At 38.6% G+C, this 22,384-nt stretch overlaps 5 protein-coding genes across 5 annotated transcripts in view; 1 reads left to right on the top strand and 4 right to left on the bottom strand.

Moving 5' to 3' along the window:
* The window catches only part of LOC145699229 (glutamate--cysteine ligase regulatory subunit-like), a 38,876-nt gene extending 30,359 nt beyond the window's left edge, over positions 1-8,517 (bottom strand). The window contains exon 1 of the mRNA XM_081776495.1: positions 8,419-8,517. The gene's annotated coding sequence lies outside the window, so the exon portion shown is untranslated. The remainder of the gene's footprint in view (positions 1-8,418) is intronic.
* A 269-nt stretch (positions 8,518-8,786) lies between these two features.
* On the bottom strand, positions 8,787-9,834 carry LOC145711729 (uncharacterized). Its single transcript, XM_081789420.1, has 3 exons — positions 9,239-9,834; positions 8,941-9,167; positions 8,787-8,880 (listed from the first exon to the last, which is right to left on the bottom strand). The coding sequence occupies exons 1-3, from the start codon at positions 9,560-9,562 to the stop codon at positions 8,787-8,789; spliced, it is 645 nt and encodes a 214-aa protein (XP_081645546.1). The 5' UTR covers positions 9,563-9,834.
* Positions 9,835-13,810: 3,976 nt separating this feature from the next.
* Positions 13,811-16,201, bottom strand: LOC145702730 (uncharacterized). Its single transcript, XM_081779995.1, has 8 exons — positions 16,084-16,201; positions 15,914-16,026; positions 15,503-15,870; positions 15,345-15,464; positions 15,011-15,297; positions 14,127-14,304; positions 14,019-14,086; positions 13,811-13,973 (listed from the first exon to the last, which is right to left on the bottom strand). The coding sequence occupies exons 1-8, from the start codon at positions 16,182-16,184 to the stop codon at positions 13,826-13,828; spliced, it is 1,383 nt and encodes a 460-aa protein (XP_081636121.1). The 5' UTR covers positions 16,185-16,201; the 3' UTR covers positions 13,811-13,825.
* Positions 16,202-16,989: 788 nt separating this feature from the next.
* LOC145711310 (uncharacterized) lies at positions 16,990-17,732 on the top strand. Its single transcript, XM_081789034.1, has 4 exons — positions 16,990-17,120; positions 17,297-17,411; positions 17,452-17,580; positions 17,622-17,732. Exons 1-4 carry the CDS (start codon positions 17,038-17,040, stop codon positions 17,667-17,669), a joined length of 375 nt encoding a protein of 124 aa, XP_081645160.1. The 5' UTR covers positions 16,990-17,037; the 3' UTR covers positions 17,670-17,732.
* A 920-nt stretch (positions 17,733-18,652) lies between these two features.
* Positions 18,653-22,121, bottom strand: LOC145708855 (arylsulfatase J-like). Its single transcript, XM_081786556.1, has 3 exons — positions 21,646-22,121; positions 19,488-20,014; positions 18,653-19,250 (listed from the first exon to the last, which is right to left on the bottom strand). The coding sequence occupies exons 1-3, from the start codon at positions 21,684-21,686 to the stop codon at positions 18,982-18,984; spliced, it is 837 nt and encodes a 278-aa protein (XP_081642682.1). The 5' UTR covers positions 21,687-22,121; the 3' UTR covers positions 18,653-18,981.
* Positions 22,122-22,384: the final 263 nt, after the last annotated feature.

Raw genomic sequence — 22,384 nt, 5'->3', positions numbered from 1 at the left:
ACGCCACCGCTTGTTTGTTGAATAGCCGCCGCCGCCGCCGCAGCAGCCCGAGGGGAAAGATGCTTACTCGGCCCAGCAGAATGAGGCAGCAGTGAGCGTCGTTTCAACGGAGTTGATTCGTCAAATTGGTCTTGACTTGAGCTATTTTCATAAACCTATAAATAGAATTAAAAGATTGGTCAGATTGATCACCTACCGAGGCTGGCGAATGAATCAAAATTTTGGCACTTGGCGTGTTGCATGTAGGATCTGGCGACCTGGTGAGATTTTCGAAAATTTCAGTTTTTCGATTGTGCATTTTTTTCTGAAAAAAAGGAATTGAAACAGCAATCAAAAACAGCAAAATTGACGTCGAGCAGCAACAGCAGAAGTATAGATTAAACTCGGGTCAGCAAAACGACACTTTTTCTCATCCCAAAGCTCTGTTAAATCGGGATAATCGTCTTCGTCTCTTTGCCGCTTTTTGGTGTACTTGCTCAAATGATCTGAATAAAAAACGTTGAAACATTATTTTTACAAAAGTTTTTACCTGTGTTGTACATTGTCTTTCGAACTTGAGCCATGCACATTGGACCGCTCGTGATCTAGATGAAAATTAACCCAAAAAGCCCGAGTTTTTTTTATATTACCATCATTGGAAGGCCGTTTGATCTCCGCACAATATTCTCCTCTATGGCAATCACAATATCGAGCTCCTCAATCAGCCTAAAAGTAGAAAAAATTAAAAAAGTTTTGATAAGTATTTAGTGGTCCAAAACGATAATGATGACAGTGAATGAGCTGATGCACAAAAAGAAGTTTAGATCCTGGATAAATAAAACTCTTTTCGCGCGGCGGTGGTGGTGGTGGGCGAGTAAAAGGGATTGATCAAACATGAGCGAATGTGAGTGAGTGGCAGACAGGATGACAGTTAAATTTTCAATTAGTAAAAAACCTAAAGATGGACCTAAAAATGGTGGTTGGTGGCAGTGAGAATTTTTTAACGCGAATTTCGCTCTTGAAGTTGCTCAATCACGCGCTGAAAGGCAATGTGAGCAGGCACACGCTCGAACCGTTGAAAATCGGGAGCAGTCGGCTCGGCAGCATCCACGGTGGCAGGTAAAGCGAGTCGCGCTTGTTCTTGAGCCATTGCGGGAAGTGGGAACGTAGGTCGAGTAGCTTCTACAATGGCGGCTCGAGAGTTGCCACGTGAAGCCAAAGAAACTGTAGCTTCAAGATCTCCAAGAGCTAAAGTGCTCACAAGACGAGGATTGGAATGCCGCACTGCTACAAAATAACAATTAGCAAAAACATCACGAAAAATGACTTACTCTTCACTGCCTTCTTGGCACTTTCGTAAATCAGTCGAAATTTCGACTTTTTAGCGACAGTCGTCGTGCTGGTGGTAGAATGATCTGAATAGAGAAATAAGAAAATGCTACTGCATTGAAAATCTCTTACATGCGTTACTTCGTCTCGATCGCTTGGCCACTTTGCAAATGTTCTTGGCAATCTTGAAACCAAGAACCAGTCTTAAATTTAACTGTAAGAATCTGTGCTGAAAAAAAAGTAATTACTTGTTTTTCTTTTTCTTGGTTGTAGTTTTCTGCTGACGATTTGACTGCTGAGAGTTGTACTGGCGCTCTTCCTGGCGCTCGAGTGCGACTTCAAATCCATTCTCTCGTGAAGTGGTGATGACGGACTCGGCATCAGCATGCGAAGGAGCAGTACCGTACGGCGCGGCAGATGGAGGACGATCGGAAGACATATCAACCACTTGTCTTAAGTTAAAAAAAATAATCGATTGTTGATAAGACGAGAAGGTCATTGAGCGGAACAGTTTAGAACCACAAAGAAGGTTGTTAGTAAACACTTGAGGAAAAGGGATAGAGCAATTAAAATTAGCAGTAATTTGGGTTAGTAAGGTTGAGAGAAAAGATTTTTTTTCAATAAATTGTATCAACTTTTGTCGATAAAATGATGACGCCGAATCGGTGGAGACTTAGACGAGATTGCTGTAGTATTTGTAGCGCTCAGTAGGATCTTAAAAAAGTATGAAAAAGGGCGTTTTTTTGACGTAAAAAACTTACTTGCATTCTTGACGTTGCGAGCCACCATTGGCTCGTAGTCGTAAATGAGATCTTCCTGCTCCTCCTCCTCGTCGTCTTCTAAAATTGGAGACTGAAAATAGCCCCGGCGACGGCGGTGATGAAGAGAGACAATTTCATCCCCAGAAGAAGAGCACATATCATCGAATGAGGAATCAAATGAGGAGGCTGCTGGAATGAAGAAGCATCGACGATGTTTATCCCAAGCAAGCTGCGCTACAGAATGCGCCCAAAAATTAGCAAATGATAAATCACAGCGTTTTTTACCTGCTTTGAGCAAAGCGAGCGCAAAATAGTAGCCAATTACAGTGGCAAGCGAGACACTTATATATGTGATAATACCGTGATTCTTTGCTGCCGAGTTTGAAGCAAAATCGTCGACCAAATCGATGTCAATTTCGCCGCTGTCGCCGGAACCTTGATGACAAGCGTTTACATTTTTTCCGAATTAACATTTTACCTGATCCTTCGACACCGGTGGCGGCGGCGGCGGCGGCGGCGGCGGTGGCGACGGTATCATCAGCAACGACTTCAAAATCGACGGCAAAGGTGTCACGAGTAGACATTGCTGTAGTCTTAGCCGTAGTAGCCAAGAAAGGTGTGGTCGTGGTCTTGGACGTAGTAGTGGTGACGGTCGTTGTCGCGGTCGTGGTCACGGTCGTGGTCGCGGTCGCCAAAGAAGTCACAGGAGGCTGCTGAATGTCGGATGATCCCTCATCGCCACTGCCTTCAACGTCAAAGTCATCAGACAAAATCTCCACAATGGGAGCAGTGGTGGTAATGACTTTAAAATTCATTAAAAATCTTTATTCATGATTTCATTATTACCCATCTCGTCGCTTGAATCTTCTTCGACATATGTGTCCACGATAAGATCGTAGAACTCGTCCATCGAGAGATCGCTTGAATCGTCCGCTGGAACAAGAGCTAAAATTTTTTTTACTTTTTTTATAAAAAACAAAAGATTACCGTAATCGACATCACGGCGGAAACGACGTAGCTCCTCTTCATCCAAAGCCGTAATATTTGTAAAAGAACGCTCATCGACAAAGGCAATATCGTCGGCTTGAGAAGAAGTTCCAAAAATAGCCGCGTTGAAGTCAAGCTTGCAAGCCAAGTTCTCACCGATTTCTTGACCTTGTCGGCACAAGTAGACTGCTACACCGCCAAGCATCAAACCGCCGATCAAAACTCCAAGCAAAAGAACAACAATCATCTTGAGAATGGCTTTGAAGCTCTTCTGAAATTTTTTTTTAAAAATTAACATTATGAAACAAATTTTAAACCTTTGCAGAATAGAATCGCCAATTTCGAGTGCTGAGTGAGAGAGTACGCTGTTGTTGGCTATTCGCGCCTTCCAACTCGAAATTGTCGATGCGAAATCGTCCCTCATTGAGCTGTTGTTCCCTTGATTTATAGGAAATAAAATGGAACTAATCTCGCCAGGTACTTACATGATGAAACGATTGAGCTTCTCTACCAAACCGTCGAGGTAACGTCGAGTAAGTCTAACAAGAACCTGTCGCCGTCGTAGATGTCGAATGCCTCGTCGAAAAGCCCGAATTTGATGCGGCTGTCTTTGAAAAATACGACCGAGGTCTGGCATTTCTCTCAAATTCAAACGCACATTTATGCGCAACGGTTCATCTGACATCTTGCGGATGATGGAGAGGCGCAGGAGATATTACTTAGCGAGAATCTATAAATTAACCCCTGTGAGAAACAAGTGTAAGATAACAAGTGTATGTTATTGTCCAACAAGAGGGTTATCATTAAAAACATACGGTAGCTGAGAAGTATTTCGAAACCTAATCAGTGATAAATTTGCGCAGAAAATCATCCGGTGTCAATGGTGGTGGTCGAATAATAGTTACACAGCATTTTCTCTACATTCAAATTCTCTACGAAAAAGGTATTAGCCAATTAGCAGTGATTTTTAAATTCTGACCACTCCAATGACGGAAAATGCGAAATCTGGAAATGAACTCGCTCGAAATCTCGGCGGCGTCTTTTCTCCTCGCTGATTTGAAAAAGTGAATTTCTAGAAGTAACGCAAGCAAACAAAAGAAAACAAACGCTTTATTTTGAATGTCTGAAAAGACATTCAAAATTTAAATGGTTTTTAAAAAATTAAATTATATTCTAGCACAGAAAGAAACGCAGAAAGAGTAAATTTGTGTGCTCTTCGCCCGTCAAGAATCATCATTTCATCTTGGGCGGAATGGAGTAAGTTTATTCTTCACTCGTCTTTTGGTGGTGGTGGTGGTGTAGCTGGATGACATCCTGAGGTCGATTGAATAAATCCACTGATATCTCCAAAAAGGAGGTTCGTAAAGGGCGTCTCTACTAAGACGGCTAGATTGCCGCTGAGCAATTCAGCGACAAAGTCGGTGCACTGCGCGTCTCTCTCAATGAAGTGGTTCTTGATTTGAGCCAAGTTTTCGAGAAGAGGGGCCTTAGCTCGTGTAGACTTGCGTGCATCGGGCACTAGAATTTATTTTATTTTTGATACTTAAAATATGAAATAAAATTACCTTTGACGTACTTGTCTTTGCCCAATTTCTCCTTTGTAAAGAAAGAATTGCCAGTTGGGCAGACCGACAAAGTGTTTGGATTTTTGCCAAATCCGAAAAGGGTGGCTTGTTTATCGCTACCCTTGTTCTGGATTCGATCAACCCTTTCGAGTGGATACGAAACGCCATGGTACATGATTTGGCCTGCACGTGGACGCTTCGGGAAGAGTTGAGCAGCAGCGGTGGGCTCGGCGGTGGGCTCGGCGGCAGCATCCGCGGTGGTTGGACGAGCACGTTTGAGAGGTAGTCGCTGGGTGGCGTTGTTTTCCTGCGCCTGCGTGAGACCGGAAACAGGGCTGTTCTGGAGAGCCTGGTTGATAGCCAAGTCATCCACTTTTTCCAACCACTCTCGTGTTGATTCGGCAAGACCTGGGGTGAGTAACAGCTTGTTTCTCGTAGAATTGAGGACGTTGCTAACTTCCTCAACTCGAGATCGATGAAATCGCTCGGCAGCATCGACGAAATCATCAAAATTGGGAACGGGGAGAGTAGAGCCATCGTCCACAGCAGCGACGCCGTCGGCAGCAACGTCGGCAGCATCGATATCAATCGTGGATGCTTCCTCTCCCGCATTTGGCGCTTGAGTGAGGATGCGAATCGGACCCTCGGTCTCATCCTCCATCGTAGCCCATTCTTCCACAGTGCCAGCCGGAGGCACAGATTCGAGAGAAGGCACTTCGCCGCCTCCCTCTTGAGGTTCGAGAGCAACGTCGACCGCTCTTTCGTTCATGGGCAAAAGCTCCAGATGGTCTTCTTCAGTAAAAGTTTAAAATTAATAATTGTACAAATAAACTTACCAGAAGAACGAACGTATACTTCTCCATTAACGGGAAGCAATGGGACTTGTTGGGGTTTGGACGCCTTGGAAAAAAAAAATTTTAAATTTTCAATTATTTTTTATACCAAATTAATCCTAACATATACTTTATCGGTGAAAATTACCTTTGATGTAGAAAACTTGAGCATTGGAGCCAGCTACAACCTTCCAAAAAAACCTTTTTTGAAGAATGAGCACTAGCTGCAAATACCAGCTAATGCATCAACTTATTCTAGAAACTTTTGCTCGACTCAACTTTGAAAACAACCGAATTCGAAATAACAGCATTTTCCTGCGACTATTCTAGAGATGCGTACACAATAAAAACACCTTTTTTATAAATCAAAATCATATTTATTCAAATGGAAATTAATCTTCAGAGTAAAACGTATCTTTCATTATATCACAAGTAAAATTTACATAGCACCATTTTAAGAAGATATTCAAAAGAACAGTAAAAGACTTTATTGAAAGCGCTTTTTCACATTGAGCAGGCCATTTGTTCGTTGTTGTCTTCAATTTTTTTTCCTAAAAACATTTTAGTCTTCATAAAAGAATTGTAATCTATTACTATCTTTTATGCTTATCCTTGATTTTCCATCTTGTTGCATTTTAACGCTTAAAAGAAAAGTTACACTAGAAAAGACAAAAAAAAAATTACCACAATTGGAGCGTTCTAACAAAAGCTAATCTTATTGAATTCATTTTATACAAACACACTAAAACCATTCGTTTTTTTCATCATCCGAAGGTAGTTACCATTTAAATCTTTTTTTCTTTTAATAATTGGCTAAAACAAAAAGTTGATTGAAAAGAAAACAGACGTTAAGCTCACCTTGAAACATTGGCGAAAAATTTCTTGCTTCGTTAGACATTATTGATACTTTCATTTTATTGTTGAGGCAGTAGGTTAAGCGCTATAATGGTTAAATATCAAATCATTACCCAAAAAATAGTTACATTAAAAGTCGAACCATTTTGAAACGTCAAAAGGTCGACAATTGGCCCGACGTTTCGTCACATTCTATAATTTGATTGCGAAAGATTGTATCCAAAGATTGACAACGTAAATTAGACACAGACTGAGAAAATCAAGCTGTCATTTCATAGCTTTGAAAACTGTTATAATTTCTAGAGATAATAATGTATTCATTTTACAGATTTTCGAATTCACTTTTTTGATCCCTTGATTTTCACTGTTGAATCATTTTATAATAATAGAGAATGAAAATCAAAAAGCAAAAGAAAAATAAAAGTAACATTTTAATTAATTGATAGAAACATTCATCAGCATAAGCGTGAAAACATTTTTGATTACATTTTATAGAAGACAACTATTTCATCAAAACTTTTATTGCTATTTTGAATACATTTTATGCGTAACCTTAAGACACATACTAGAGAATATATAGTTTCATATTATAATTTTCAATTACCCTTGGAATTATGATAAAGTATTATGTTTTTTCATTTAAAGGTAGCAACGCGCAACATCGATTTAAATAATATTCTGTCAACATTTAAAAACACTAAGGAATGTTCAGTAGAAGATGTGATTATGAGTTTTAACGATACAATGACCATCGATAATGTCAGCGATTTTTGAAACATTTAATAGTAGAAAAAGACCTTCACTGAAATTAATTTTCGACAACACGGATATGATTCGTTATGATTTTGCTTCATTTTGTTAGATTAATGGGAACATGATTAGCTTTTATTGAAGATACGCTTCGATATTATTTCGCTTCATTTCGTTTGCTTATATAACGCTAAAAACTGAATATTTGAACAGTATTTATTGATTGAAATTACCTTGTTAGCCAAGTGCCTTTACTGTTCAGAAATTTTACCAAAGATTTAGGACTAAAGAATGATAACGTAATCAATCTGAACCAAATAGTACTTACTTATGATCATTTTACTGAATTTCTTTTTTCCTGATTCATTTGTTTTTTCTTCTAGCCTCATCTGATTATTTCAACATTTTAGATATTTGACAATTTGCCATTCAGACTGAACTTATAAATTAGGCTGAAAAAGCGACACCAGACAGTCTTGCGAGCGCCTGCAGACACTCCAGCCGCCGTCACCCGCCGTCAAGTACCCACGGATGCATCACGATGCGCACTTCACACCTTTTGCTGATAAGAAAGACCTTGGACTCCTGCTTGGTCAGTCTATTATTAGAATTCAAATGAGTGACAGGATTTTTGAAGAAAAACTTAGAGAAAGAATTTCTCTGAGAAAGTCAAAACAAATGGTAAGTCAACTCATTATTTTATGATTCGTAATAATTTTTTCTATTAAAGTGCCAGAATCTACAAGAACTATGGAAACAATGGGAAGCACAGCCATTGAAAATCATCTCTCCGACAGAAAGGCCATCAAACAAGCGAAAAAGCGAGAATGAAGAAATCATCAAACCTGCAAAAACTCCTGCGAATCACTCTGCTCTATAGAAATCGATTGCGGCTTTAATTGGAAATTTTTAATTAACAATAGATTATGAGCTGATCGACAATTTCCATAATAGGATAAATAAGGCTATTCATTTAATCAATTTATTAATTTTTATTGTTTAAAAAGAGTAGCACATTTGAAACAAATTTATGGTTTTCACAAGACGAGCCCATTTTAGCCGGAATCGAATTCGCTCTTTTCGCAGCTCAAGAAGTTTTATTTGAATGTTTACTATAAAAATTGTTATTCATTGTAAAGTATGACTCACTGTCTATTTACCTGTAATAAACATTATATAATCAACCTACGTGATCACGTACTTGTCTGCAAAAAGGCGCCAGTCTGCAATTTGAATTTCCAGAGCCACATTCCTAAGCATCCAGCAGCCAATCAGAGAGCTTGAAAATGCAAAAGAATACGGTCCTTATATTAACTACTTTTATTATCAAATAAAAAAATGGATTTTTAGCAAATTTACCTTGATTTTTCTTCTCTTCTTTTTTCGAAATAAATTCAGTCAATCTCTGAACAACAGTGTGGCCTGATTTTTGGTCGCGAAAATTGCTTTTAGTGGGAATTTTTTTTTGCAAAAAAAAGTTTTCCCTCAGGGGCAGTTGCGTCACTATCAAGTCATGGTTTGTTGATGATCCAGTTGATTCTTTTTCAAGGTTGAAATGGGGCCATTTCAGGTCAATTTCTGGGTCGATTTTTTACTTGAAAGGATTGAAGACTGCAGAAAAACCAGAAAAACGACCATAATCCAATATTCCGAATAAGAACTGAGCGGAAAAGCCAAAAAGAAAACGGGTTCGAAAAATTGAGTTTATTATTTTCGCGAGTAAATTTTTAGCAGTTGAATTTTCTGTCGAAAAATGTTTTGATTTTCGCGGCTTTATTGATGATCTGCTTGTAGACTTTTCCGCTTCCTTGGCAAGCCCAACTTTTCACCCGAGTTTTACTTTTCTGTCATTATATTAGAAATCGATCAAAAATTGAAAACTCGTTCCTTTTGGCAAATGAATTCAGCGCTTGGTTCACCTGGTCATTTAGAGGACACGTGTCTTCCGCGTCGAAAATGAGGTCGCTTGGAATTTCATTTTCAAAGCCATTTTCTTCGGCGCATTTTTCTCCTGTGTAAGAACTGTTGGCCAAAGTGAGGATTTTCGTCAGCCGGTTGACGAAACGATCTTTCCATTTGAGATCATCCGACAGCGCGGAGAAGATTTTCTGAAAACATGAAAATAAATGATCAGGGAAAAAACATATTTCTTCGAAAAATTTAATGGCTTTTTTCCTACCTCTGCTTGATTCTGAATAACGTTCATTTTATTGGCCGTAATTTCAAATTCAAAGCCCCTGAATTCTCTGTGCTCGTCGCTGATGAACGTAATTGTCGCTTGAGAACCAGGAACCCAGAGAGGCTCTTCGAATCCTCGATGCTGAACTTCTCCCTCAAAATCGCCACTTCGTCGTTTTCTACGATCCCAGAAGTCGGAAGATGAGGCTCCTGTGTAGTCAGGATATTCGCTTGAAGAAGAAGAAGAGTAGGAAGAGTTAGAAGAAGACGCGAAAGCCGCGTAGTCCGTATCGTCCAAAATTCCGCCGCAGATTGAAAGATGCATTTGATCATTTTTAATCTCAACATAATCCGCGCAGCTCGACCCCGTATCTTCCAGTTGAAAATGCTTCGGAACAATGACAAAGCCGTCAACGCCTTCTCCAAAGTCGACTTTCCAAGTGCAGTTGTGATTTTTGTAGTGCCAGGGCTCCGTATCGAAATCAGGAGAAGTAATGACTGTATCTGAGGAAATCTCTCCGCCGCAAGTTCAATCGAATTCTCGCTCATGCCCGGCGAGGGCCGAAATTGGCAAAAAATAAAAAAGCTTCATTCTTCTTTTTTTCGATCGAAAATTTATTCTAGCGACAGTTGCGGGTGTCAATTTTGCTTGAAAACTCGTGTCAACTCTTTGCCGCCCCGGATGGAATTTTCTTGGGGACTTGAGCCACGTCCCCTTTTTCAACCATTTTTTTAAGAAAGTGATGATGAAGGGGATTCTTTATTAGGTCAAATATGACAGAAAAATCTTGTCAGAATCCTTTGTCGGCAGAAAAGCTGAATTGATCGTGATGTTTTCTCGATTTTTGTCGTCAAAAAAGCTAAATCAAAAATACTCAATCATTTCAATAAAAAAACGAACAAACCTGTTTTCGAAAAGAAGAACATGAGTTTCAGGAGTGCCTTCTTCCTCGAAATCTTCATTTTCGATGCTCCAGCTTTTGCTTTCGAAGATGTCCGTTATTTGCCAGAAATCGGAGCGCAGTCCTTGAAAGACAGTGGCGTCTTTGTTGAAGAAGTCGAAAACGGTGATATTCGTCTTTTTTGCGTGATCAACGAGATTCTCAAAAAATTGATAAAGAAGAAAACACTTTTTTGTACCTTTCTGGAGCATTTCGTTTGAAAATCTCTGTTAGTCTTGTCCACAATGTGCAAAAACCAGTCCGGGAACTTCTCTTTTACATTCTATAACACCCCTTTAATCCCATTTATCGCCGTTTTTCAAACCCAAATGATCTCTTTAGAGCAGACGCAATTCAACAATCCATCTTCGTTTCTCAATATTCCCGCTGTGCACTCACAATTTCTCGCTTTCTGAGCATCTAAAACTGAAACGAAGACAAAAATTTTGACGAAATTTTTCATTTTGAAAGAATTCAAAGATGCTCTTTGATAGTTTTCGGTTGTATAATGGTAAGTGCCTCTTGAGAGCTTCATCAAAGAAGAGCCACAGTTTTGCTTTGTTTGAATTATTGAGTGAAATTTCAAAAGTAAAAGACTTTTATTAATAGTAACAGAAATCGTCGCACCCTTCTGTGCAAGAATCTGGATCAGATTCGAAGAGAATACGCCGAAAACAGTATCCTTCATGTTCGTTTATAATCATCGAGGAAGTTACATTCTGACCATCCCACATTGCCCTTTCCACGTTTCTAAATTATTTTTTAAAAACAGAATTTATATTTATACTTTTACCCGTTTTCAGCACCATCAGAAACAAGAAAATAATCACCGAAATGAATGGAAGACCCAAGAGTAAAAAACTTAAGGATATAGCCGTTCTCAAGGCACTTTCGTAGCGCCAAAAGGGGACGATAAAATTTTTTAATTTCAAAAGGAACCCTACCTAAAATTGCCTAAGAGACCAGATTCTAGTGTTCTTTTTAATTTTTTAATGGAAAAATTTCTCTCTAGAGCAATTTTTAATCTTACGATCATTTTTTCTCGAGACTTTTTCATTAAATCGGTCGAGTTATTTTGATAAATTAAAAATTTGGACCTTTCTCTACATTCCTAGGGTCTAAAGTTTAATAGATTCCAATTATTTATGATTCTAGAGCCATTTTTATGAGGCTTACTTGAGTAAGCAAAAGCGTCAGACAGCGCTCTGGTTTGCTGCGCTGGGCGCCCTCCTCCATCGCGCGGTGAGGCGCGCATGTGAAAGAGCGCGCTGATTGGCCGAGCGCCCTGAACGCAGCATTTATGAAAAAGAAAAGCTAAAAAGAAGAAGACGCTAGAATGAAAATTTGCTTGGGTTTTGAAATTTTGAGGCCCTAGGAAAATAGATTAGCAGTTATTTTTATTAAAACACGGTTTAGTTTTAGCGTTTTAATAGAAAAATTTCGAGAAAAAGTGATCGTAAGATTTCAAATCGCTCCAGAGAGAAATTTTCTTTGAAAAAATGTTAAAAAACATCAGAATCGAATTCAAGACATAATTTTAGGTAGGACCTGTCTTGAAATGAAAAAAAATTATCGCCCCATTTCGACGCTACGAAAGTGCCTTGAGAACGGCTATATCCTTAAAAACTATAACCAAAATAATAAATTATTTCTTTACCGATTGCAAAACACCGACTTTTGTCCACTGATCATCTCGAAAGAGATAAACATTTTTCGTAAAACCCTCATCATCGCGATCGTTCAAGTATCCACCAATTGTAAGAACTCCATTCGAGACAGAAAGACAAGTATGGTAATAAATCCCATGAAGATGAGGAGTAGTATCTTGCCAACCGCTTATTCTCGAATAGTAAGAAAATAAATAATAACGAATCACCTTGAAGTTAGAATTTCCACACGATTTGAAGTTGGGCTACCAGATCCAATGATCAAGGGTGCATTATCAAATTCTGCCATACAAGAACGACTATGTCTGATTTGTGTAGAACTGATAGATTGAGATTTTTCCACGTCAAAACTTTCGCAATCGGTCGAAGAACCTCTGCATAAAATAACGGAGTCAGTTCCAGCAGAGGAAACCGTTGCCAAGGATCCGTATTCAGCGATGAAAGCATTTACAAGTTGAATTCCAGTATTCACAATCTTACAGCCAGACGATTTCGAAATCTTGAATTTTAATCAAAATCGATATCGAACCTGAGGTGAGCTTTCACCTTTTTTGTGGCTTGCCCATCAAATGATCCAAGAAAGTACACCTCTCCTCTTAAAATTGCATGCCCAGACCGATAAAGATATCCAACTTCTCGATTTATTGGAGATTCGTAATGCCGTTTCTCCTTAACAATAGTCAAAGATTTATTATATTTTTGCCAACCTTGAAACTTCCATCAGCAGAAACCAAATAACTAAAATTTGGAAATCGCTATCGAATGTAACGCCCTGGCAAAGTGCAGTCACAAAACGCTGACATTTAAAACCGCCATCACAAGAACCCATTGGGCAATTTTCGGGTGACGGCGGGTTCAATTCTTTTAAAAGAATCATTCTTTTTCTCAATATTCTAGAGAAAATAAGGCGAAAAAAGGTTTTTCGGATATATAGAAATTCTAAGATATGAAACTCTTCGGAGTTTCCCTGATAACTGGCGCGAAGCGCAGACTCGCTCCTGAGTTATTTGCATAAACAGGATTTTGCTTCTGAACTTTTGACTGTCTTTTATGCGTCCTTTCATGTATTCTTAAAAAAGAATGATTCTTTGCGAAAAAGAACTATTCTTTGAAAAAAGAATCATTCTTCACAAAGAATGGAACCCGCCGTCTACCCAATTTTCCATACATGGGCAAAAACTCTTTTCGTCTCCAAACAAGTCATAGCAGCCATCGTAACAAGTGTTCTTGTCGTACAGGACCCGAAACAATCGTCCAATCTTCTGTTCGCTTCCTTCAAACACTGTTTGAAATATGGATCGTTCTCAGGGCTTTGACATCCGCAAATTGGATAAATGCAGTTCTCGCAACCATTCGGGCAGAGCTCGTCACATGGGCAAGCCCGGTAGCAGTCTAAAAAATTCAGCGAATTTCAGCAAAGACCGATGATTACCTGTCCATTCTCCAGCGCATTTGCGCTCGCAAGAAGAGCTCAAACAGCCGTCTTTACACTTGATCCACTTTTCAAAGCAGTCTTCGTCGCATAATTCCCCGAGATCAGCATCACTTTAAGAGGGGGGTCGTCAATATGGATTTTCAGACCAAAATCTTAAAAAATCTTTAAAAAATAAAAAAATTAAAGTCTTCCTTGTCTCTAAGATTAAGCGCCCTCTAACACTTACGGACAAGAAGGATCAATCCTGCTTCTAGACACTTGAGCCTTAGCGGTAAAACTATAAAGCGACAAAATCCACCTCATTTGAAGAGTCTCTTTTGCGAAACAACTCGAATTTTCCACCGAAATTCTCATGCTTGATAATTACCTTTGCTTGGGAGCATTTGCATTTGCAGTAATAATGATTTCTTGCAGGAAGCAGAATTGCAAATTTACGATATTATTTTTCTTATCTGAGCATAGGTCGGAAATAAGCTTAGCTGAGCTAAGCTTGCTTGTATTGATATAAAATATTGAGCGAAGTTTTTAAGATAATCAGTCTTTTATTAATAGTAACAGAAATCATCACAGCCTTCTGTACAGGAATCTAGATTAATTTCGAAGATAATAGGCCGAATACAGTCTCCTCCATGCTCGTTTATAATCATGGAAGAAGTAACATTCTGTCCATCCCACATTGCTCTTTCCACGTTCCTGGCCGATTTTTTAAAAATTAGTTTCTTTATACGTGCATTTTACCGAGTTTGAACTCCACCAAAAACAAGAAAATTTTCGCCAAAATGAATGGATGACGCAAGATCGAAAGGCTAACAGAAAATAAATTATAAGAATAAGCTTTTTCTTAACCGATTGCAAAACACCGACTTTTGCCCATTGATCATCTCGAAAGAGATAAACATTTTTCGTATAACCCCTTTCATCGCCATCGTTCAAGTATCCACCAATCGTAAGAACTCCGTTTGAGACAGAAAGACAAGTATGGTAAAAAATCTCATGTAGATGAGGAGCAGTATCTTGCCAACCGCTTATTTTCAAATAGTAAGATAATATCTGACTTAAGGGGGTGGTGGTCAAGAAAATTTTTTTCGACTTTTTAAAATTTTGATATTATTTTTTGATTCCTTGATAAAAAAGGAGCATTTTTGGTCTCTAGCTTTTTTTGATTGGACCAACTTTATTAAAGAAAATTTTCGATTTTATGCTATAAAATCGCTATTTTCGGGAATTTTGAAACGCGTTTTTTTGCACTAAATTGATCAAAATTGATTTTTTATTGCGAAGTTATTATTCTTGATCATATTTTAATTATAAAAATCTAAAAAATTACGATTATTGTGATGTTTTCGAAAATTTCATTGAAAAAATGAGTGAAAATGACGATTTTTCAGAAAAAAACATGTTTTCATTCAATTACCAGTTTCTTTTCTAACAAGGTGAACTTTCTGAAAGTAAGCCGCCCACACGCTTAAGGGTGTAAACTTTCTTCTCAATAAGTTTTATTTTGAAAAAAATGATAAGGGGATAGAGTTTTTTTGGTTAAGAGATGGGTCTACTTTGAAGGAATTTTTCACCATCTTTGCGAAAAAATATTTTTTTCAGACATAGCCGCCCACATAAATTGGACCCTTTTCAACTTATTTTCAATTATAGAAAAAAAAAATTTTTGAAAAAATTTGAGTTTTTTAGGTTGAAAAAAGTCTTAGTCTCGACCACCACCCCCTTAAGATCACCTTGTGGTTAGAATTTCAACACGATTTGAAGACGGTGAATAAGATCCAATGATCATCGGCGCATTTTCAAATTCTGCCATGCAAGATTCACGATGACTGATTTGTGTAGAACTAATAAACTGAGATTTTTCTCCGTCAAAGCTTTCACAATTGGTCGAATAACCATTGCATAAAATAACGGACTCAGTTCCAGCAGAAACAGTTGCGAGGGATCCGTAAAGAGCATTAAAAGCAGCGACAAGTTGAGTTCCAGTATTCAAAATCTTACAGCCAGACAATTTTGAAATCTTGAATTTTAATCAAAATCGATATTGGACCTAAGAAGAGTTTTCACCTTTTTTGCCTGCCCTTCTATTGATCCAAAAAAGTACACGTCTCCTCTTAAGATTGCATGCCCAGACCCGAAAAGATATCCATATTCTACATTTAAAGGAGATTCGTAATGCCGTTTTTCCTTAATTTTCCTCAAATAATTATGACATTTTTGTCAACCTTGAAATCTCCGTCAGCAGAAATCAAATAACTAAAATTTGGAAAATCGTTATAATATGTAGTCCCCTGGCCAAGCACCATCACATGAGTCTGACATTCGTAACCGCCATCACAAGAACATCCCATCGGACAATTGTCCATACATGGACAAAAGCTCTTTTCTTCATCAAACACATCATAACAACCATCATAACAAGTGTTATTCGTCGCACAGGACTTGAAACAATCTTCCAATCGTACTCCCGCCTCTTTTAGACACTGCTTAAAATATGGGTCGTTCTCAGGATGTTTACAGCTGCAGATTGGATTCGCGCAGTTCTCACAACCGTTCGGGCAGAGCTCGTCACACGGGCAAGCTCGGTAGCAGTCTTTATATCTCATGTTGATTAGTCAAAAAAAAAAGATAATTACCGGTCCACTCTCCAGCGCATTGGCGCTCGCAAGAAGAGCTGAAACAGCCATCCTTACACTTGATCCATTTTTCAAAGCAATCTTCGTCGCATAATTCGCCAAGATCAGCATCACTTTTGTAAAAAATATTTGTTTTTTTCTTCAAAATATCAAAAAACTTTATAACTTACGGACAAGAAGGATCAATTCTGCGTCTTGATACTTGAACGCCGGGTCCCGATTCTGGCTGAGCCAGAGCGTAAAAACTAAAAAGCGAGAAAATCCACCTCATTTGAAAACTCTCTTTCGCGTAACAACTCGAGTTTTCCGACCACTATTCTCATGCTTGACATTTGCCTATGCTTGGGACCATTTGCATTTGCAGTCATAATAATTTCTTGTAGGAAGTTCAGAGTCTTATTTTTGCATTTTGACGCAGTATAGACGACAAAAATAACCTCGAAGAAGCGAAACGAGTTTGAATTTATCATAAATCAGAATAACTCAAGTCTAACTGACCCACTTTTGCATTGAAGAAATAACCGTAAGATGGCTAGGCTGGCATAATTAGAACCGGAGACGGCTTGACCCGGGCTGGCTATTATATAGGATCATTTCCCGTCTCCAAAAAGGGGATAAAACGCCTGACGAGACTGTAATCGATGCTTCAGGCATATATTTTCAGACCCATTTTTTGGTATTCTGACGAGAAGAAAATAGACTGACAGAAGCTACAGAGGTAAAACATCAAATAAGAAGAAAGATCAGAGAGCTAAAAATGAGTAAATCCAAGATAAAAATTAACTCCCAAATTAGTCAATTCTTTGCCATTAGGCGACGTCGTATGGATAATATTTGCGATGCGTTAATGACGAGCTGAAACGGCTCATTCTTTGAAAATACGCTTTGGACGTGGCTGAACAGTGATCTGCTTTGTTTTGCCTGAGAGTACGGAAAGTAGAGATTACTTTCTTTGCCCACTCAGAATTGCGTTTCAGAGCAGGAAAAATAAAGCATTAACACTTGCGGGCATATTTATCGAGCGTTTACGTGTCACGCTTTTAAAGTGATTGACGGTGTCAATTCCGGAACAGCTAGAAAAAAGAAAGACCTTGGAATTTTAGAAAGAGAAGTGAAGAGGAGAGATGGAAATTACGAAAGAAGAATTGACGAAGGAAGACAAGGAAGAGAACGGAAAGAAAAAGAAGAAAGAAGTTACTTGGTGCAAGTAAGAAAATTGATGATTAAGATTTATCAAGGAGATACCCTTATTAAGATTTATTATCATTTTTTTTTTCAATTATTTATCCATCAAGTTTTATTTTAATATTAAATTTATCTTATATTTTTCGTGAAAAAATTCAAACTTTTAAAAATAAATATATTCATAAAAAAAACATTTAGGAATGTTTATTTATTTTCCGTCCCCTACTACAACAGAAAGTGCAAGTCCCTCGACATCGACAAGATAAAAGACAAAGCGAGGGAAAAAATAAAAATCGAGCTCGACAACTACAAGGTACCACGCTTCTGTTTCTCGCTTTCTCAAATTCTCGCAGCGCAACGAAATGGAAGTTCACCACCAAAGCCGTGAAAACACGTCTTTTTACTATCCTCTCCAAAATCCTCATCACAGCCAATATTCTTATTCCTTCTTCCGCCGGGACTTCGAACTTTCAAATTCTAGCGTAAGCTCTTGAAAGAAATAAAAAATCAAAATATATTTCAGGACCGAAGAACATCACCAAAATCAATCGAAGACTTTTTCAAGCTGTAAACATCTTTTAAAATAAAACAAATTTTATCCTTATCTAGATTTATATTTAGATTTTATTTTTCATCGCATTCTCTATTGTAGAAAAGTATTTGTACAGGCGGAAAATAAACAATGCAAAAATTCAAATTCAAGTTGAAGTTCGTCAAAGGCTTTGACTCAAAGCTGTTATTTTGTGGCGTGATAGTAGAAATTTGAATTATAAACAAGGCTAAAATCAATTGATTTTGAGTCGACTTTCGATAAATCTGAGATCCAAGGGCCCCAAGTTCCGTTTCGTAAATTCGGATCAGCTGATTTGTCCAAGGATGGGAAATTCGGCGCAGTCGCGGAGTTGAAATGCCTTACCAGCTGAAAAAAGTGATTTTTGATCGGCGAAAATTGAAGATTCAGGCTTCTTATTGGCGCGAGAAAATCCCTTACCCTTGAAAGTAAATGAACAACCATTTCGGGATCCTGATCAGAAATATCATTCAATTCCCTTGGATCCTTTTCGATATCATAAAGGACCACCAATTTTCGATATTGCTTCTTTTTCAGCCAAGGATTTCCGACAAACAACTGACTCTTTGAAAGAGCATCAAGCTCGGCTTGATTTTCGAGAGGCGATTTCGTTGCTTCTGCTCCCGTTATCAGTTTGTATTTGCCCACGCGAATCGCGGTTTTCATCCTTTTTTCAATGGTTCGAAAACTCGTAATAGACTAAGCACTGCTAATTTTGATTCCAAGTCTGATTCAGAAGTACCCCGAAAAATTATTTCGATGGTTAAAAATTTTTAAACAATTTATGGTCCGCATTTTTTTCCTGATTTTGGGATCGTTTACTGTTTAAACTGAAAATAAATTTCAATGGAGATTTTTTATAAGTAAAATTTTTAAAAACTTGCTAATAAGAAGCGACAATTCCCTCGTTTAGCCAATCAAAAGCTTCTGAACCATTTCCTGATGTCATAATCAAACCCATACACCTTGACAAATGGCCTTGGGTCCTCAATTTCATCGTCCAATTTTTTCAGCGGGTCGAGATGATGAACGATCTCATCTCTTACTTCCTCCTCTTCCTCATCCTCTTCCTTGAAGAAATTTTTAAAATGAGACTTACCGTCCAATTTGTTCGGATTTTTCGAGTCAAAACTGCACTGCGCAGATTCCAGTAAAGTCGGAAACCAGTCGGTAATGTCGAATAATTTCGAATAGCGAGTGCCGATTCTCCCCGCTGGAATCAACGAAGAGTGCAGGAAAGAGACCGTGCGAACTCCTCCCTCTAACAAGTCGTTTTTCCCGCCCCGGAGAGGATGATTGCTGGCAGCGTATGTCAAACTGCCGCCATTATCGCTCGCAAAAGCGAAAATCGTGTTTTCATATTTTCCGAATTTTTAAAGCTCTCGATAATTCTGCCAACTGCTCTGTCGAGACCAGTCACCATGGCGAGCATTTTCGTGCGCTTGAAAATCGTCTCGTTTCGATTTCGCTCGAAAAGGTTTTCGTAGATTCTTTCGTCTTCGGGCTCGGTTGTCAGGGGCCCGTGGACGGCTTGGAAGGCGGCGAAGATGAATAAAGGCTCGTTGGAATTTTTCTTTGCGGCTTTTTTTGGGTTGAAATTTGGATAATTGGGGTCAGAATTGGGCCCAAAAGGAGTCCAGAAAAGGGGTTACAAAAAATATGGGCTCAGGGGCTCCTTGGAATTTTTCTCGCCTGTGATTGGCTGTTGCGAAAACTAGTGGTTTTTGATTGGCTTATAGCCGTCTCCCCCTTCTTCAAGGACATTTTGAAGAAAAAAAAGATGACTCATCATCTTGTCAATTAAAAATCAACCCGAACCTAGCGTTTTCTCGATTTCATCGGTCACAATCTTATTCGAATGCGTGCCGTTCAAGTCGAATCGCATAATTTCCCGGTTGTCATCTTTTCCCGTTGTAATATCCTTAATTCTTTCCGCCTCCCTCATGTCATAACCGCAAAATGAGAAGGGCGCGTCTTTCTGAGGCGAGTCAAAGCATTTTTCGTGAGTAACGTGTTGAGAGGAACCGCTGTAGGAACCGACGAATTTGTCGAAACCGCGCGAAGTCGGGAGAAAATCTTGATGGAACATTCCTTGATGCCACTTTCCCACGCCGAGGGCGGAGTAGCCGCATTCCTTGAAAAACTCGGGAAGCATTTTTTCTGTCAAAGGAACTCCGTGAGGTTGAGTGGGGAGGATATTTCTGTGCTGCATTCCATATCGGAAGGAATACCGGCCGGTGAGGAACTGTGAGCGTGAAGGGGAACAGACGGGCTGGCTGTAGTGGGAGTCGAGGATGATGCCGTTTTTTGCCAGGTGGTTAATGTTCGGAGTGAAGGCTTCAAGACTAAAAGGATGGTTTTTTCTTTGATGAAAAAGATGAGGGTTGTTTTAAATAAACAAATTGTTTATCGTAAAAAACCGTTCTAGAAAAAATATTTTACTGTTATGAGAAAAGGGGCCATATCTTTTTTTTTTTGCGAAGTACACAGTGTCCCTGACTAAAGTACTCCAGTTCTGCGATTATTTGAAATCAAACTAAAAAGACAATGCTCATTTCAATCGTTTTTGACTTCAAGATAATCGAAAAACAAAGAATAAGCGCTTTCGAAAAAATCATCAAATAAAAAAAATTTTAAATAATAGAAGAACTTGTTCGAAAATTAATTTCTAGAATCAGATTTATTTGTGATGATGGGTGACCTACGGTTCGTCAGGAAATGCCCCAGAGCTACGGTTCGTCAGGAAAAAAAATACCTTCCTGACGAACCGTAGGTCATTTTTCGGTCATCTCTAGAACGGCCCCATAGATCTTGTTTTTTGCCCCGTATGGGTCAGCAAGAAGAAAAAGCAGGAATTTTTTTTAAATCTTATTGCCTCTAACCACGGGGCTTCGCCCCTTAGGTCCTAAAATGCCGGAGTCTGGGTTAGGGTTACTCAGGGTTACCTTCAGTAACCTTCAGTAACCCTAACTAACCCTAGCCTATCCCCCTCGGGTGACGTTGTTCTGTCATTTTTCCCGATGTCCCTAACCCAAACCTTAATTTAACAAGTAGTAACAATCAGGAAGCGCTCGGTTTGCGTACCAAACAGTATTGGAAAACAAAAGAGTGCATATGCGCTCCGCGCCTGTCTTGTAGAAACTTTTGAAGAAAATATGTCAGATTATCAATCAACAAAAACTACGGAAAAATGTGTTAAAAGAAGTCTCCACGTACCACGATACATTTCAGAAATGAACGAACAAGGAGAAAAGTCTCCTCGTGACCGCATATCATCTCTCAAACTTGGTTAACAATCGAGTTTCTAGAACAATATCCTCTCAACTACGGTTCGTCAGGAAAAAAAAATACCTTCCTGACGAACCGTAGTTTTCCTGACGAACCGTAGGTAACCGGTGATGATTTCATATCAATTTCGAGGGTATAATTTTTAAGATGATAATTATTTTTCGATAAGAAATATACAATTCACGTTGATTTTTTTGAAGTCAAAAATGATACTTAAAGAATTTTTCTATAAATTTTGACTTCAGTTTACTGCAAATCAGTTGAAAATTTTAGTTTAAAAATGTCGTCGAACCCGTATTTCTTTCCAATCGCCCGTATTCTGGAGATTATGACCTGGGCTCGGCAACCTAAGTAGAAAATCTGAGTCAAGGTCTGGATGATCTCTAAGGAAAAGCCGCTTCGCTATAGATGGTTTCTAAAAATTATTTTTCCAATCGATTATCAAATTCTGGTGAAGACCCTTTGCGTTGCCGTGTAGACTCTTTTTCGCGGTCAAAACTCACACCGCAAATAATTAATTTTTTTTGAAAAGTCATCTCGAGACTCGAGGAAAGATAAGATCCAACCGAAAAAAGGAACCATGACAAATGTTTAAATTTTAAAACACCGAAGGTTTTTTTTCAGGGTATCTTTTAACGAAAAAAGATACTATTGCCATTGTTTTGATGTGTATCAGCGGCTCTTTTACCTATTGTATCCGACATCTTTGTACCCCAAATCATCTGCCATAATAAAAACCACATTCGGTTTCGCTCCTTTTTCTTCCCCATTCTTCTCCAAAGCCGCTGATTTGAGAAAAATCTTTCGATTTCTCTTTCCAACTCTTTCCGCCAAGCTCCAACTTCTCTCCTTTTCCGCGTATTTTTCGCGTATCCTCTCGCCAAATGCGGCGAAAAATCAAAATAGTAATTTTTCACTTCATCTTCAAAGATTTTTTTCTTTCTCAAAATCTCTTCATTGCAATTGTTTCTAAAGCGCTGGTTTCGCAAATATCGTTGCCCAGCAGTGAGCTCGTTCCATCGAGGCGTAAGAGAAGGGTCCAAGCATTTGAAATCGGGGAAAATTCGAAGCTGACGATGAAGCTTTTCGAGAAATCGTGGGAACTGGGCTTCTCGAATCGGTTTTTCTCGAATTGATTTGAGGCGGATTTTTTCTCGAAAAGATTTTTCTTGGAACGAGTTCTTATTTTGGCGTTTTTACTGTATTTTCTTGGTCTCTGTCTACCAGACACTGTCTGGACAATGTCTGGCAGACAGCGTTTTTTTTTAAAAAAAATTTAAAAGAACTCTACTAGTTTATTTTTGGCTTCAATTTGCTGAAAAATCAAAAATGTGAAAAAATTCAATTTCATAATTTTTTTCTCTTTTTTCTCTTTTTTTTTTATGTTCCGACAAATTTTCGTGAGTAAAAGTCCGGCGTGTCAAGAA

This window comes from Oikopleura dioica, chromosome 1 (genome assembly GCF_907165135.1).
Source record: "Oikopleura dioica chromosome 1, OKI2018_I68_1.0, whole genome shotgun sequence".
Lineage (NCBI taxonomy): Eukaryota > Metazoa > Chordata > Appendicularia > Copelata > Oikopleuridae > Oikopleura > Oikopleura dioica.
This window is presented reverse-complemented; position numbering and strand designations above follow the sequence as displayed.

What these genes read in the sequence shown, in the direction of transcription:
- LOC145711310 (XM_081789034.1), top strand. Translation starts at nt 17,038, where the DNA reads ATGGAAATTACGAAAGAAGAATTGACGAAGGAAGACAAGGAAGAGAAC. An exon ending in TCGAGCTCGACAACTACAAG is followed by an intron (nt 17,412 to 17,451) that starts GTACCACGCTTC and finishes AAATTCTCGCAG; the next exon opens with CGCAACGAAATGGAAGTTCA. An exon ending in TCGAACTTTCAAATTCTAGC is followed by an intron (nt 17,581 to 17,621) that starts GTAAGCTCTTGA and finishes AATATATTTCAG; the next exon opens with GACCGAAGAACATCACCAAA.
- LOC145711729 (XM_081789420.1), bottom strand. Translation starts at nt 9,562, where the DNA reads ATGCATCTTTCAATCTGCGGCGGAATTTTGGACGATACGGACTACGCG. An exon ending in TTATTCAGAATCAAGCAGAG is followed by an intron (nt 9,168 to 9,238) that starts GTAGGAAAAAAG and finishes TCATGTTTTCAG; the next exon opens with AAAATCTTCTCCGCGCTGTC. An exon ending in TCATTTGCCAAAAGGAACGA is followed by an intron (nt 8,881 to 8,940) that starts GTTTTCAATTTT and finishes TCGGGTGAAAAG; the next exon opens with TTGGGCTTGCCAAGGAAGCG.
- LOC145708855 (XM_081786556.1), bottom strand. Translation starts at nt 21,686, where the DNA reads ATGGCAGATGATTTGGGGTACAAAGATGTCGGATACAATAG. An exon ending in AAAGATGTCGGATACAATAG is followed by an intron (nt 20,015 to 21,645) that starts GTAAAAGAGCCG and finishes CCATCCTTTTAG; the next exon opens with TCTTGAAGCCTTCACTCCGA. An exon ending in TGAAATCGAGAAAACGCTAG is followed by an intron (nt 19,251 to 19,487) that starts GTTCGGGTTGAT and finishes ACCCAAAAAAAG; the next exon opens with CCGCAAAGAAAAATTCCAAC.
- LOC145702730 (XM_081779995.1), bottom strand. Translation starts at nt 16,184, where the DNA reads ATGAGGTGGATTTTCTCGCTTTTTAGTTTTTACGCTCTGGCTCAGCCA. An exon ending in AGAATTGATCCTTCTTGTCC is followed by an intron (nt 16,027 to 16,083) that starts GTAAGTTATAAA and finishes TTTTTACAAAAG; the next exon opens with TGATGCTGATCTTGGCGAAT. An exon ending in AAGTCGGTGTTTTGCAATCG is followed by an intron (nt 14,087 to 14,126) that starts GTTAAGAAAAAG and finishes ATTTTCTGTTAG; the next exon opens with CCTTTCGATCTTGCGTCATC.